The sequence below is a fragment of the Cibotium barometz genome, chromosome 48 (assembly GCF_041138505.1).
Source record: "Cibotium barometz isolate CiBa-2024 chromosome 48, ASM4113850v1, whole genome shotgun sequence".
Classification (NCBI taxonomy): Eukaryota; Viridiplantae; Streptophyta; class Polypodiopsida; order Cyatheales; family Cibotiaceae; genus Cibotium; species Cibotium barometz.
In genome coordinates this window covers 29297357-29310779 of record NC_141093.1, presented here as the reverse complement: position 1 = coordinate 29310779, position 13423 = coordinate 29297357, and the positions used below count along the sequence as shown (strand labels likewise).

At 45.8% G+C, this 13423-nt stretch overlaps 1 protein-coding gene across 3 annotated transcripts in view; it reads left to right on the top strand.

Moving 5' to 3' along the window:
* Positions 1–1669: 1669 nt before the first annotated feature.
* Positions 1670–13423, top strand: part of LOC147611044 (uncharacterized) — a 68800-nt gene continuing 57046 nt past the window's right edge. The window contains exon 1 of one of the 3 annotated variants that reach the window (XM_086785689.1): positions 1670–2237. In XM_086785689.1, coding sequence (XP_086641815.1) covers positions 2119–2237 — 119 coding nt within the window. In that variant the 5' untranslated portion in view covers positions 1670–2118. The remainder of the gene's footprint in view (positions 2238–13423) is intronic. The other 2 variants (XM_086785687.1, XM_086785688.1) reach the window with 2 other exon arrangements.

Genomic DNA, 13423 nt, shown 5'->3' with positions numbered 1-13423 from the left:
GAATTGAAGGATCTACCTATAAGGTTATGGGTATATGAATGGGAACTTGTCCTACTTAGGTTAAGGAATAGGGCATAAAGAGTGGCTTTACTTTAGTGGGAAAGGAGATGGGTAAGGCCACCCTACATGGACTTGGTATTGCCTCTAAAAGCATGGTACTCAGAGGATATTCCAACTTCTATGGGGGCGGTGTTGGCTCACTCTATAGAAGGATAACCACTGCTCCCTTGACATACATATCTCACTCTTTTGGGGTGGTTTTAGCTCACTTTGTAAAAGGATAACCACGACATGTATGCGTATCTCACTCTTTGTAAAAGGATAACCACTACTACATGTATGCATATCTCACTCTTTGGGGATGGTGTTGGCTCACTCTATAGAAGGATAACCACTATTCTCCATACATACGTATCTCAATCAAATATGGGACATTGAAAGTTTGTGAGAGGGGTATTTACGTGGAAATTGACCACAAAGCTAAATTAACCATTTTTCCACTGTTGCACAATCCCATGAGACTACCAATTCACTTTCCCACCCTTTTAATTTTGTCTTGGATGATATTTTTTTTGCAAGTGTTGAATCCATGCTCAAAGCTTGGACTTCATATCAAGCAACTTCTCCACATTTTCCAAATTTGTCAATGCTTGTACCCCTCTCCAACCAATTAAGGTGAGGGGGTGTGGCTTAGGTCAGTTTCGAGTAGATACCTTCTATTTTATATCATTTAGTATTGGGGGACCATTGATAGCATCAATGGAAAGTTGATGAGGTCACATATTTGACTTTAAGGACTACTATTTCTTCCTTCAAGTTTGGTGTCACTTCGTTCTCCAAGATTGGTGCCACTTCTTTCTCTTGCTCCCTTTGCTTCTTTAACTAAAAGCTCTTGGCCTCCACACTTGTTTTGCTGGCTCATGGTTATGGAGTTAATGTTTCCTCCTCCTTACTTTGGCTTCCCTTAGTGTTGGATTCAACTTTTGATATTTGAAATTCAAGTGGTGGCTTTGGTTGTGTGACCCTTGCTCTAGCACACATCATTGAAAAGTTTGTGAGACATTCTTGTATCTCTTGCCTCTAGCAAGACTTTTGGAATCATCTTTGACCTTTGTGGAGATCGATGAGTACTGATGTTAATTAACATATTCATGTGAAGGAGTATGTGAGAGGATTCTTATGTATTCAACGGTCCGAGCATCCCTTGTTCCTGTGGCTTGATGGTAGTGGAGCATGTCTTGGATCTAGAGTTGATGAGGGGATTGTGGCCAATGTCCGAGGGGGTGGGGGTGTTGAGCACGTTGAAATGTGGAGGCCCGGCGCGAGGTAACTCCTCTCGGGCAAGGTGGGTCCACAAGATCCACTCTATCGGTAAAAAGTTATGCTTCTTTGGTCAAAAACATTATGCAATGGTTAAAGCTAATTTTTTTTCTAATTACCACTTAGAGGAACTTTAAGGTCATAAAACAGCAATGAGAAACATTGTGCCCTACAACTTACCAATGTCTTTGCTAGGCACACCATTTTTAATATAATCGCAGTTTTAGGAAAAAAAGAAATATTCTATTTTTGCATTTGAGCATACATGCTAAGATTGCAAACGTTTTTAATCGGTTAATTAAAATGGACCAGCGTGAACATAATTTCTTTCCTCGTGCAAAAGTGAGTCTACTAGATAAGATGCATAATGTCAGACAGAGCTGCATCGTCGTATGCAACATGCGCCCATCACGCCACTTGGGATGCGCTCACACTGTTAGATGAAGCCGAGATTCTGCATGACAGCACGCGCTTGGTTGAAAATTTCATACCAGACCAGGGCATAAAGGAGCAGGCTGCCACACTACATTGCTAGACACAGATTGGGCAACGCAGTGGTTTTGTGGGCACCCAGAATGATGGGGCCAGGAGGAAGCCAGGGATTGTGAAGAGGGTAGCTAATTTCTTCTCATCTGACAATAAAAAGCATGAGAGGAGGTGGGAGAAGGGTGCCAGTGGCGTTGGGCGGCCTCTTGTGCGCTTCTCTCTCTCATGGTGGGCGCCCCCTAATCAGCAGCAGCAGGGTGCTCAGATGGGTCATGCGCAATTCTGCAGCTCCTTTGTGCTCATCTTCTGGCGATGGTGGGGATGAACAAGAGGTCTCCTCACACCCTTCATACATGGCTGGCTTGCACTCCCACTATGGCCCAGGCAAGCTGCTGGGTAAGACCGCCCTCATCACCGGAGCTGGCAGGCAGGTCTCTACTCATCCTCCTCATCTTTATGAGCTTCTTTTGCATGTCTATTGTGTGTGCCACTCTTGATTCCTCTTTAAAAATTGAAGTTTCTAATGAACTCTGGATTTTATCTCAGAAATAGAAAAAGTTGAGGATGAAGTTGGGCTTTACAAACATAGCCTTTCGTCTGAAAAGGAGATCTCTCATTTGCCTGGCACTCATGGGCGGGGGAGATGCTGAGAATTTGATTCTGCATTTGTCTGTATAGACATGTATGTCTTGGATATATGTAGAAAGATAGACATATTTATCTTTCTTTTATACCTTAAGGGAGTTTCTTACACTACTAGAGGCATATGGACACTTGGACATGATTAGGTGAATTTGGGCATGTTCCTGGATTCATCTAGGTATATGATTTTGGGTGAGGCTAGATAGGTCGACATCAAACATGGGAGGAAAAATGGCGACCTACCGAATGGTGAGTCGGGTTAAATCCACTTGGATTGCTCACTCACAGCAGATATGGCAACCCACAACCTTGTAGTGCTTCCATTCATCCTTTAACAAGCTGCAGCCAGTAGAAGTGCTCTAGTATCCAGCCCAACCTAGCACGAGTAATGTAACGCGCGGAAGCTCTGGGGAGTCTTCTTTCAGCCCTAAACACTCTTGGAAACCTTCTGATGCAAAAACGCACCATGATGCAAAAACGCAGGTAGAGAGAGAGTAGAGAGAGAGAGTGAGTAGTGCTGGAATTTCAGTATAGACTATGTACAAAAAAAAGTACAGATCTTTGCAGCCATGGGCTGCCTTCATAAAAAGGTTCCTAACCCTAAATTCTGTCCCCTATGGGACCTCTAAGTGACCCACACCCCTAGTGGGTGGAATGAGTAAAACATGGAGCACTTGGTGCCTTTTATAGCACTCTTGGACAAGGTAGGAGCTGGCCGACTGCTGGTCGGCCAGTTTTAATTCATTAAATCCCTTTAATTCAGCCGACTGGTCCTGGTTCTGGCGCCTGCCTGCTGCCCTTACCTGCTGGCTCAGCCGACCACTCCAGTATGCTGCCGACAGCTCTTTGACCATGCTGATGTCAGCCGACAGCATCCCTTTGGTTCTTTCTCCAAGCCTTGCTTCAGTCTGCACTGCAGAGGTGCTCTGAGTTCTGTGCTCCATCATCCTGGTTCTTCTCCTGGGTTCATACTCTTTATCTGGTTGCCTCTTCTGGATCTAGCTCTCAGAATGTCCATGGCATTACTGATGCACATGACATCCCCCTCTGCTAAACTTGATGACGGGAATCCAACCTGCTCTTGGATGACTGTCATCATCCCAATCCTTTCCTGAAGTCCCTCTGTCATCTTCCATCCCTGGCAAACCTTTTTCTCTGAAAATACGATCTGTTCTCCAAACCACTCTGACTCTGATGAAGATCTATGCATCTGGTCTTCCTCTAGTCCACAATCCATTCCTGCCCTGACTCTGAACACCGTCTTGGTCTTCGTTCCTGGAACTGAGTCTGGCACTCTCACATCACCCTTGGAGGATCAACCTCCCTTGGGACCGTTCCCTTAGAACCTATCTGGCTCACGGAACTGCCATCCCCATCTGGCACTGTGGAACACCACCAACACACCTCCTGGGAGTTCTTCCCGATCTGTGTTCCCGCCTTGGGCTTCGAATCCGTGTACTTTCCTGTACCTTGGACCTGTACACCATCATATGGGACTGAATCAGTGTTTAGCTTGGCTGAGCCTGATGCTCTGATACCAATGTAACGCGCGGAAGCTCTGGGTAGTCTTCTTTCAGCCCTAAACACTCTTGGAAACCTTCTGATGCAAAAACGCACCATGATGCAAAAACGCAGGTAGAGAGAGAGTAGAGAGAGAGAGTGAGTAGTGCTGGAATTTCAGTATAGACTATGTACAAAAAAAAGTACAGATCTTTGCAGCCATGGGCTGCCTTCATAAAAAGGTTCCTAACCCTAAATTCTGTCCCCTATGGGACCTCTAAGTGACCCACACCCCTAGTGGGTGGAATGAGTAAAACATGGAGCACTTGGTGCCTTTTATAGCACTCTTGGACAAGGTAGGAGCTGGCCGACTGCTGGTCGGCCAGTTTTAATTCATTAAATCCCTTTAATTCAGCCGACTGGTCCTGGTTCTGGCGCCTGCCTGCTGCCCTTACCTGCTGGCTCAGCCGACCACTCCAGTATGCTGCCGACAGCTCTTTGACCATGCTGATGTCAGCCGACAGCATCCCTTTGGTTCTTTCTCCAAGCCTTGCTTCAGTCTGCACTGCAGAGGTGCTCTGAGTTCTGTGCTCCATCATCCTGGTTCTTCTCCTGGGTTCATACTCTTTATCTGGTTGCCTCTTCTGGATCTAGCTCTCAGAATGTCCATGGCATTACTGATGCACATGACAAGTAAACACCATAGTTATAGTAATGGAAATGGAATTTGAGGGGGTTGAAACGAGTAATGCCATATCAGCATGGGGGTTTAGATAGGGGGCCTAGGAGGAGTTAAGGTTTAGAAAATGAAATGTAGAACTTTAAAGTAAAAAGGAAACATGTATGATTTGTGAGTTGTAACTCAAAGGAGTGATGCATGATTATATAAAGTTGTGATGCTAATATTTTCGTACCAATGTCCACCATATGCATCATAGTTGAGGGAAAGCGGATAATGAAAATGGATACAGATACGGAAACGGAATCGAAAATTTCCATGAGGGCGGAAATGGAACGAAAACGGAAACACCACTTGAGCAAGGACGACTGGGGGAGGGAGGGGTTGAAAGTCATGGTTGTTTGTACACATATGTGATCACATTCTGACATGAATTGTAAGGTTTATGATTATAGAAGGGGAATAAAAGGGATATCAGTTGATGTAATGTGCATTTTCTTACACATTCATGCTGATCTAGGTAGAAGTTGAGAGAGAGAGAGAGAGAGAGAGAGCGAGAGAGAGCGAGAGAGAGAGAGGAGTTCTATTAATATCTACAAAAGACCAAAGGATCTATGAGACCAGAAGTGTTACGATGTGTCCATGAAGTGACAAAATCATGGAGAAAAAAACACGATAAAAAAACCCAACTAGAGCTGAGAGAAGAAACCACCACCCTATAAGTGCCATTGGTACAATGCTACAATGATACAATGTGAGGGGTCCAAGTGGGTCCTCGACATTGATGACTGTATAGAGGCTTTCCACATCCACTGCCTCTTGTGGAGGGGCACTCCTGTGTATCTCTGGAGGATCTCTCGGATCTAAAGCTCTTGGGTGGAGCATCTCTTCGGACAAGTGGGTCTTAGTTGTCTAGCTCAGTGTCACATGCACTCTGCACTCAGTGCATGGTGACAAGATGGCTCATCATCAGAAGTGCAGCAGTTGTACAGTTTTAGAACCCAATAGGATGATAATTGTCGTACGCCGTGACCCCATTGTACATCCTCAGTCCAGGATAAGTCAGGCACGAGCTACGTAGGTCATTCCTCAGCCTTAGCGGGTCAGTCAGTCAGTCAAGTCCCTTAACCCACTTGGAGAGAATCATTCATGCATGTAGAGTCAGTAGAAGTCTTAGGGTTTGCATCATAAAGCACGCTGCATCCTGCATAATATGCATTCATATGCCTGTGCATCATTTAGAACATCCCAGAAGCCTTAGGGAATTTACTAGGATTTATCTGGTATTTTTTCCATATTTAATAGTATTTATTTAGCATTATTTGCATTATTGGGCATTTATAAATATAAACTTTATTAAATGACCAACCTCCAGTTAGTATAAATAGGCTTGCATAGGGTTTAGTTTTTCATTCAGTCTTCATTGTGCTAAGAGCTCTCCTCCTCAGCCCTAGGAGTATCCTTGCCTTCAGCCCTAGACTAATCCAGTCCTTGGAGCTCATAAGCTTGCTTCTCCAGCCCCTTGAGAAACCCTTGCTTCAGTCAGCCCTAGGCGCCTGCCTTCAGCATCCAATCAGCCCTGATTCAGCATCACTTCAGGCCTTGATTCAGCATACAGATCAGCCCCAGTTCAACGCCAGAATTCAGCACAGCATACCTGCGTTTCTGTCCAGCCGTACAGCAGCATACCTGCGTTTCTGTGTCCAGCAGCCTTAGAACACCTGCGTTTTCAGTCCAGCAGCTTCCCTACAGGTCTGCGTTTCTGTCCACAGCAGTTTCCAGCCCTGAATCAACAGTTTGCAGCAGTGTCGAGCCTTTTGTGCATCATCCATACATGCAACAGTCATCTGGTGAAGGTAACACAGCATTCATAAGTGTTTTCAGCATTCTAACATAGTGTAGAATAGTCCACCTTCTTCTTCTCTCAGCCTCAGGTGTGCAGCCCTTCCTCATGCCCTTGGGAAGATTGCATAGGCTCGAGATCAGTTCATCGAGGTGTTTCTACAGCAGTGTACAGTTCAGCCACTCTCCGATCCTTCGAGATCTTGCGTTTGGCTTATCTACAGTCCACAGTCATTCTCTCTAAAGAAATAAAGCAAATACTATCTCGTTATCGGGATAGGGGGCCCTTCAGTGGGTAATTCGGGACCCAATCTGGTGTACAGTTCTCATCTCTCTCTCTCATATCTCTTTAACGTTTGAAGTATTGAAATGGATTGCTAAACTCACGAAACTCAGGATACAGAAGACGGTGTGAGCATCTGTGTGACAGGATCTTCCAATACAAAGACTTCCGCTGCATATCACATTGGTATTAGATTCAGATTGGATACACACACCGTATCCTAGCGTGGGGGCATCCTTGGATGGTTAGATTGCGTTCCGGCACGACCACCGACTTCAGCATCATGTCTACAGGAGAGAGTACTCATCAGCCGGAAGACGTCTCCCCCGAAGGAGACCTCGTTCTTCCGCCTACAGCAGACACCATAGCTCTTCTTAGAGCTCAGAACCAGCTGCTCATGCGTCTCCAACTCTTGGAGGCAGCAGCAGCACGTCCTTCTACACCTCCAGCAGCACCCGACTACATCTCCCTCTTCTTTCAGATGGAACAACAAAGGAGAGAGGACGAGGCTCGAAGGAAAAGAGAAAAAGAAGAAAGATGGGACTATGAGGAAGCCCAACGCAGGATCGACGAAGACCGGTGTCAGGCTGAACTCGCCGCTCGGGAACACCAACGTGAGCTTGATCGAGAACGTATGTTACTCGAACACCAATAGGAAAAGGAGGCCATACACTTGAGGTATCAGCAGCTCTCCTCAGTCTCCCCAGTCATAGGTGTCACCAGCCCGCAGTCCGCAGCAGCATCAACCACCATCATTCGCAGTCAACCAAATTTCAGTAAGTATGATGGTAAGTGTGATCATTCATCAGTTAATCAATTTATTCATCAGTTTAATGCTCATTTTCCATTAGCTAGGATCACAGACCCACAAGACAAAGTCCACTTAGCGGCTCCCCATCTCACTAGTGAGGCAGTCACTTGGTGGCAGCATTGGTCTAGTATTCATACAGACCAGGCCACAGGTGTCACAGCCTTTGACTAGGACATCTTTGTCCATGACCTGAAGACCAGATTTCTCCCGCCCCAGTACATGACCGGTCTGAAAGACGAGTTCTATGGACTCAGACAGAACGGATCCCCAGTGCTTCAGTTTTCCGGTAAGGTTATTACTTTAGCACAACAGTTAGGGTTATCTGAGCAGGCCAAGATGGAGCAATTCATTCGTGGATTGGACTCTAACATTCGGTTCACAGTTCGTAACTTTGAACCAAGTACATATGACCGGGCTCTGACTCTCGCTCAGAATGAAGAAATGAAGCTTAACGGGGGCAAGCCCAAGCAGGCATCTCAGTCCAGAACCAAACCCTAGCAGCAGCAATCAGCTGCGCAGACAGGGAAAGGTAACGCATCTTCTAAAGATGCTAAGAAGGACAGCAGTAATAGCTCCAGTTCAGGGGCTTCAGGGGGTAAGAAGGATAAAGAACCTAAGAAAACCCCTGATGAAAAGACTAAAGCAGGCATTACTGGAGGTTATCTTCCTCCAGAGGAGCAAAGGAAGTACTAGTCAGAAAATAGATGTTTTTTCTGTCATATTATAGGGCATGGTAAGAAGGATTGCCACAAATGGCAAGCGGCACAAGCCGCCAAAGCTCCTTCTGCCACAATTGCCACAGCCTCCCCAGCTCCTCCAGCCCCGCCTACTACCTCAAATGCAGTTCAACTTTTACCTTCCATGCATCTTATGCCATCCGTGGTATTTGATGCTAAGCAGGAGGGTGAGAGCGATGCTGCTCAGAAGAGCCTCATCCGAGCTTATGGCTTTGCTCAGGGCCGACAGTTTGTAGTCCTTTTCGATATGGGTAGTTCTGAAGACGCCATCTCTCCCCAGTTGGCTAATAAATTGAACTGCACATTAGTCCCATATCATCTGGATGTGGACGGGTTTACACCTGGTCTTCGCACCCACATTTTCTTGAAGGCACAGCAATTTGCCTTTGAAGTTCAGAAGGCCTCATTTCAACGAGATTTCATCGTCTCACCTTTGTTGGGGTGTGACATGATCTTAGGAATTCAGTGGTTCCGTCAGTATGAGCCTATTCCCAATTGGGGGCAGGACACTTTTACTATTTGTAAAGGTTTTCCTGAGCCTGTCATGATTCGGGGGGTTAGAAGCATTCTTGGCATCCCATTGATTTCACATCTCCAGGCCAGACGAGCTATCCGCAAGGGAGCAGAAGGAGCACTCCTTTATGTTCGTGCTCAAACAGCCCCTCCCTCATTAGTAGCATCCCTTACATCTTCAGTCCCTCAGTTAGCAGACCTCCTATCTAGACACCAGGACATTATGCTTAGGGACGATCTCCCGCCCAGTCTCCCACCCTCTCGCCTTGAGGACCATCACATTGATTTGGTCCCTGGATCAGATCCTCCTAGCAGGTTTCCCTATCGTCTTTCCAAGACTTTAGAGGGCGAGTTAGAAAAGCAGTTATCTGAGCTTCTCCGAGCCGGATTCATTCGGCCTTCTTCCTCCCCATTTGCTGCACCTATCCTATTTGTCCAAAAGAAGGACAAGTCTGCACGCCTTTGTGTAGACTACAGGGCATTAAACAAACTCACTATCAAGAATAAGTTTCCTATGCCAAGGATAGAGTACATTTTGGAGCGTTTAGATGGTGCTAAGTTTTTCACTAAGATCGACCTTAAGAGTGGTTACCATCAGGTCCGCATTTTTGAAGCTGACATTCCAAAAACAGCTTTCCGGACAGAGCGTGGTCACTACGAGTTCGTAGTCATGCCTTTTGGGCTTACAAATGCACCCGCAACGTTCAATAAGATGATGTCTAGGATTTTCGCAGTCCACATTGGGAAGTGTGTTTTCATATTCCTTGATGACATACTAGTCTTCTCAGCCACTGCGGAGCAGCATGAGAAAGATGTGGAGAAAGTCTTGCAACTTTTGCGAGATAATCAGCTCTACATAAACGCCAAAAAGTCTATCTTTGGTGTTAAGGAAGTTCAGTATTTGGGCTACATCATCGGTTCCGATGGCATTCGACTCGACCCATCAAAGGTTCAGGAGATCTTAGATTGGGACATTCCTAAGACCGCCCAAGAAATCCGTTCATTCGTAGGTCTTTGCCAGGCCTATAGCACACATGTCCATCAGTTTTCCAACCTTGTAGCACCTCTTACCGACTTGCTCAAGGGGGTGAAGACTCGCAAGCAGAAAGTCTCAGTTACAGGTAAGGCACTTGATGCATTCCGTGCACTCCAGAAAGCTGCCTCAGAAGCCCCTGTATTAAAGTTAGCATCATGGGACGAACCTTTCGAGGTCATCACCGATGCCAGCAATGTAGCCATAGGTGCAGTCCTCCAGCAGGACAATAGACCCGTGGCATATTATAGCAGAAAGTTGGATGTCGCCGAAAAGAATTATTCGGTATATGACAAAGAGCTTTTGGGTGTGATCACAGCGCTCAAACATTGGAAGCCTTTTCTTTATGGAGAGGCTTTAGTGAAAACAGACCACCAAGCACTTAAGTGGCTTCAGACTATGCCAAGTGCCCAGTGGAGTGATCGACAGGCCAGGTGGAGTCAAATCTTCCAACAGTTTGGAGGTATGATTGAATACATCCCTGGTAAGCACAACCCAGTAGCAGATGCTCTCAGTCGAAAGTCCAGCATCCAGGCAGTCCAAGAAGCTTCCATTCTCGAAATCACGGGGAAGGACTTGGATAGTATGAAAGACCAATATGTCGACTCCCCTGAGTTTGGTACTCAGTATAGTTTGGCCCTCATTTCTGAGCCTGGCCACTATTCAGCACAGAACGGTTGGTTGTTCTACAAGAACCATCTCTGTGTTACTCGGGAAAAGCATTCTGCTCTTCTCCACGATGCCCATGACTCCTTAGTTGGAGGACATAGGGGTATCAATAGTACCCTCGAGAAATTAGAACGGTCCTTTTATTGGCCAAAGATGAGGCGTGATGTCTATGCACATGTACAAGCCTGTAAGATTTGTCAAAAAGTCAAGGTTCCCCATACAAAGAAGGCAGGTTTACTTCAACCTTTGCCTATCCTCGACGGACCTTTCATCGACATATCTATGGACTTTGTAGGGCCTCTACCAGCATCCATTGGATCCCGTAACACTCAGTGTTTTACCATTGTGAATCGCTTTAGTAAATTCTGCATGTTCATCCCATGCAAGCATATGGCCACAGCTGAGGACGTAGCCCGTCTGTTTCTCAAGCATTGGTATCCAATTTGTGGTTTGCCTAGCACCATAACATCAGACAGAGATTCCAAGTTTACCTCGCATTTCTGGAGGGCATTATTTGAAAACTTTGGAACTAAGTTGCAGTTGTCTAGTGCATTCCATCCCCAGACAGATGGTCAGACAGAAATTTATAACCAGTTGGCCTTTGATGTCCTCAAGTCATACTGTCATGACCAGCAGTCCAAATGGGAGCACTATCTTCCATTGGTCCAAGCTATCTTAAACGACACTCATTCATCCAGTGTCGGACGGACTCCATATGAAGCAGCCTTTGGTCGCCGTTTTTCTTCTCTTTTGACGAGAATGGTGTCTCCATCTTTAGAGGCTAATAAAACCACGGAAGCATTTTCCGAGATCATTGAGTCAGTTAAGGACCGCTTGACCAAAGCTCAGGAAGCATATAGCAGACAGGCAAATAAGTTTAGACGAGATGTCCACTTCAAGGAAGGCGATTGGGTCTATTTGCGTATCATGAAGCAGAGATTGAAACAAGTGGGCAAACGTTGTCCCAAGCTTTCATTCCGTAGTTTTGGCCCTTTTCCAATAGTTAAGAAGTTAAGTGATGTCTCCATGAAGTTAAAGTTGCCTGCCAGTTGGACAATGCATGATGTTTTCCATGTTTCTTGGCTAAAACCATATGTTGGTCCAGAAGTGTTTGATGTTTCAGATGAACAGCAGCCAGACGTGGTAGACGAGGCAGAAGTGATTGAGCCTGAGCAGATCCTTCTTCATCGATGGAAGCATGGTTCCGGTCGACGGATTCGTCAGTTCTATATGAAATTCCGAGATCGAGGCACCCACGAAGCCGTATGGCTCGACGAGGAGTTCTTCCAGGAGTACCCCCAGTTATTGGCGGACTACTTGGAAGCCATGAACCTGCCGCCAAGCTAATCAGGAGGGAATGCCACATGCACTGTGCACTCAGTGCATGGTGACAAGATGGCTCATCATCAGAAGTGCAGCAGTTGTACAGTTTTAGAACCCAATAGGATGATAATTGTCGTACGCCGTGACCCCATTGTACATCCTCAGTCCAGGATAAGTCAGGCACGAGCTACGTAGGTCATTCCTCAGCCTTAGCGGGTCAGTCAGTCAGTCAAGTCCCTTAATCCACTTGGAGAGAATCATTCATGCATGTAGAGTCAGTAGAAGCCTTAGGGTTTGCATCAGAAAGCACTCTGCATCCTGCATAATATGCATTCATATGCCTGTGCATCATTTAGAACATCCCAGAAGCCTTAGGGAATTTACTAGGATTTATCTGGTATTTTTTCCATATTTAATAGTATTTATTTAGCATTATTGGGCATTTATAGGGGACCCTTCAGTGGGTAATTCGGGACCCAATCTGGTGTACAGTTCTCATCTCTCTCTCTCATATCTCTTTAAAGTTTGAAGTATTGAAATGGATTGCTAAACTCACGAAACTCAGGATACAGAAGACGGTGTGAGCATCTGTGTGACAGGATCTTCCAATACAAAGACTTCCGCTGCATATCACACTCAGTGCACTTGAATCCCTCTGTCTAGGGACACACCTTTTAGGCAGGGTGGCATCTGTGGCACATGTGCTCTGAGAGTGCGCTGCTTGGTCTATAGAGTATAGGGGCATCCGGGTCGGGGCTATCTCATGGTCATCGTTGAGGACATCCATCGTAGGTCGGATGAAAGAAACTTAGGCGGACTAGTGGTATGGGATGCCAAGGCGTGTTGTCAGGGCTTGGTGACTGACAACAATCTGACCTCAGGCTTGGGGGTGGTTATGGAAGGGAGTCTATGTTGGGAGGAGAGTCGCTAGCCACAATCTATCGCGGTCATATAGATCTTGGATTCGATGCGGGTTTTTGTAACCCTATTAGGGTTTCTAGCATTGGTACTAGTGGTAGATCTGTTGGCATGAATCATGAGGAGCTCCGAAAGGAGGGGAGAAAAAAAAACCATCACCAAGATCTTCCGGATTCAGGCCTAGATGCTTGCTTTTTAGTAATGAGTCTCTCTAGAGTGTAACATATACTAGATGTTTGCAAGACCATATTAAGAAGAGAGAAAATTACTCGAATAACGAATAAGAAGAGAGACCATGCTAAGAAGAGAGAAGATTACTTGAAGAATGAATATCTCTACTCTTCAAGACCGTGTTGAAAATTACTTGCAAGACTATGTTAAGAAGAGAGAAAATTACTTTGACGATGAATATCTCTACTCTTCAAAAGTAGTATTATGCGTAGCTCATGACCCAAATAGCTGTCCAAACACACCCACAAAAGTTATCCACTGCTTACTAGCATGTGTGTCATAGTGAAGGATAGATAAGTGTGATTGGCACCGAGTTGTGTGTTTGTGTGTGTGTTGGGAGGAATAAAGGAGGGGGTGGAGGGGTGGCAGGGTGTGGATTGGAAACGGTGAAGTCATGTGTATCGGCTTAGGCTAGGGATCCCATTAGATAGTGTTC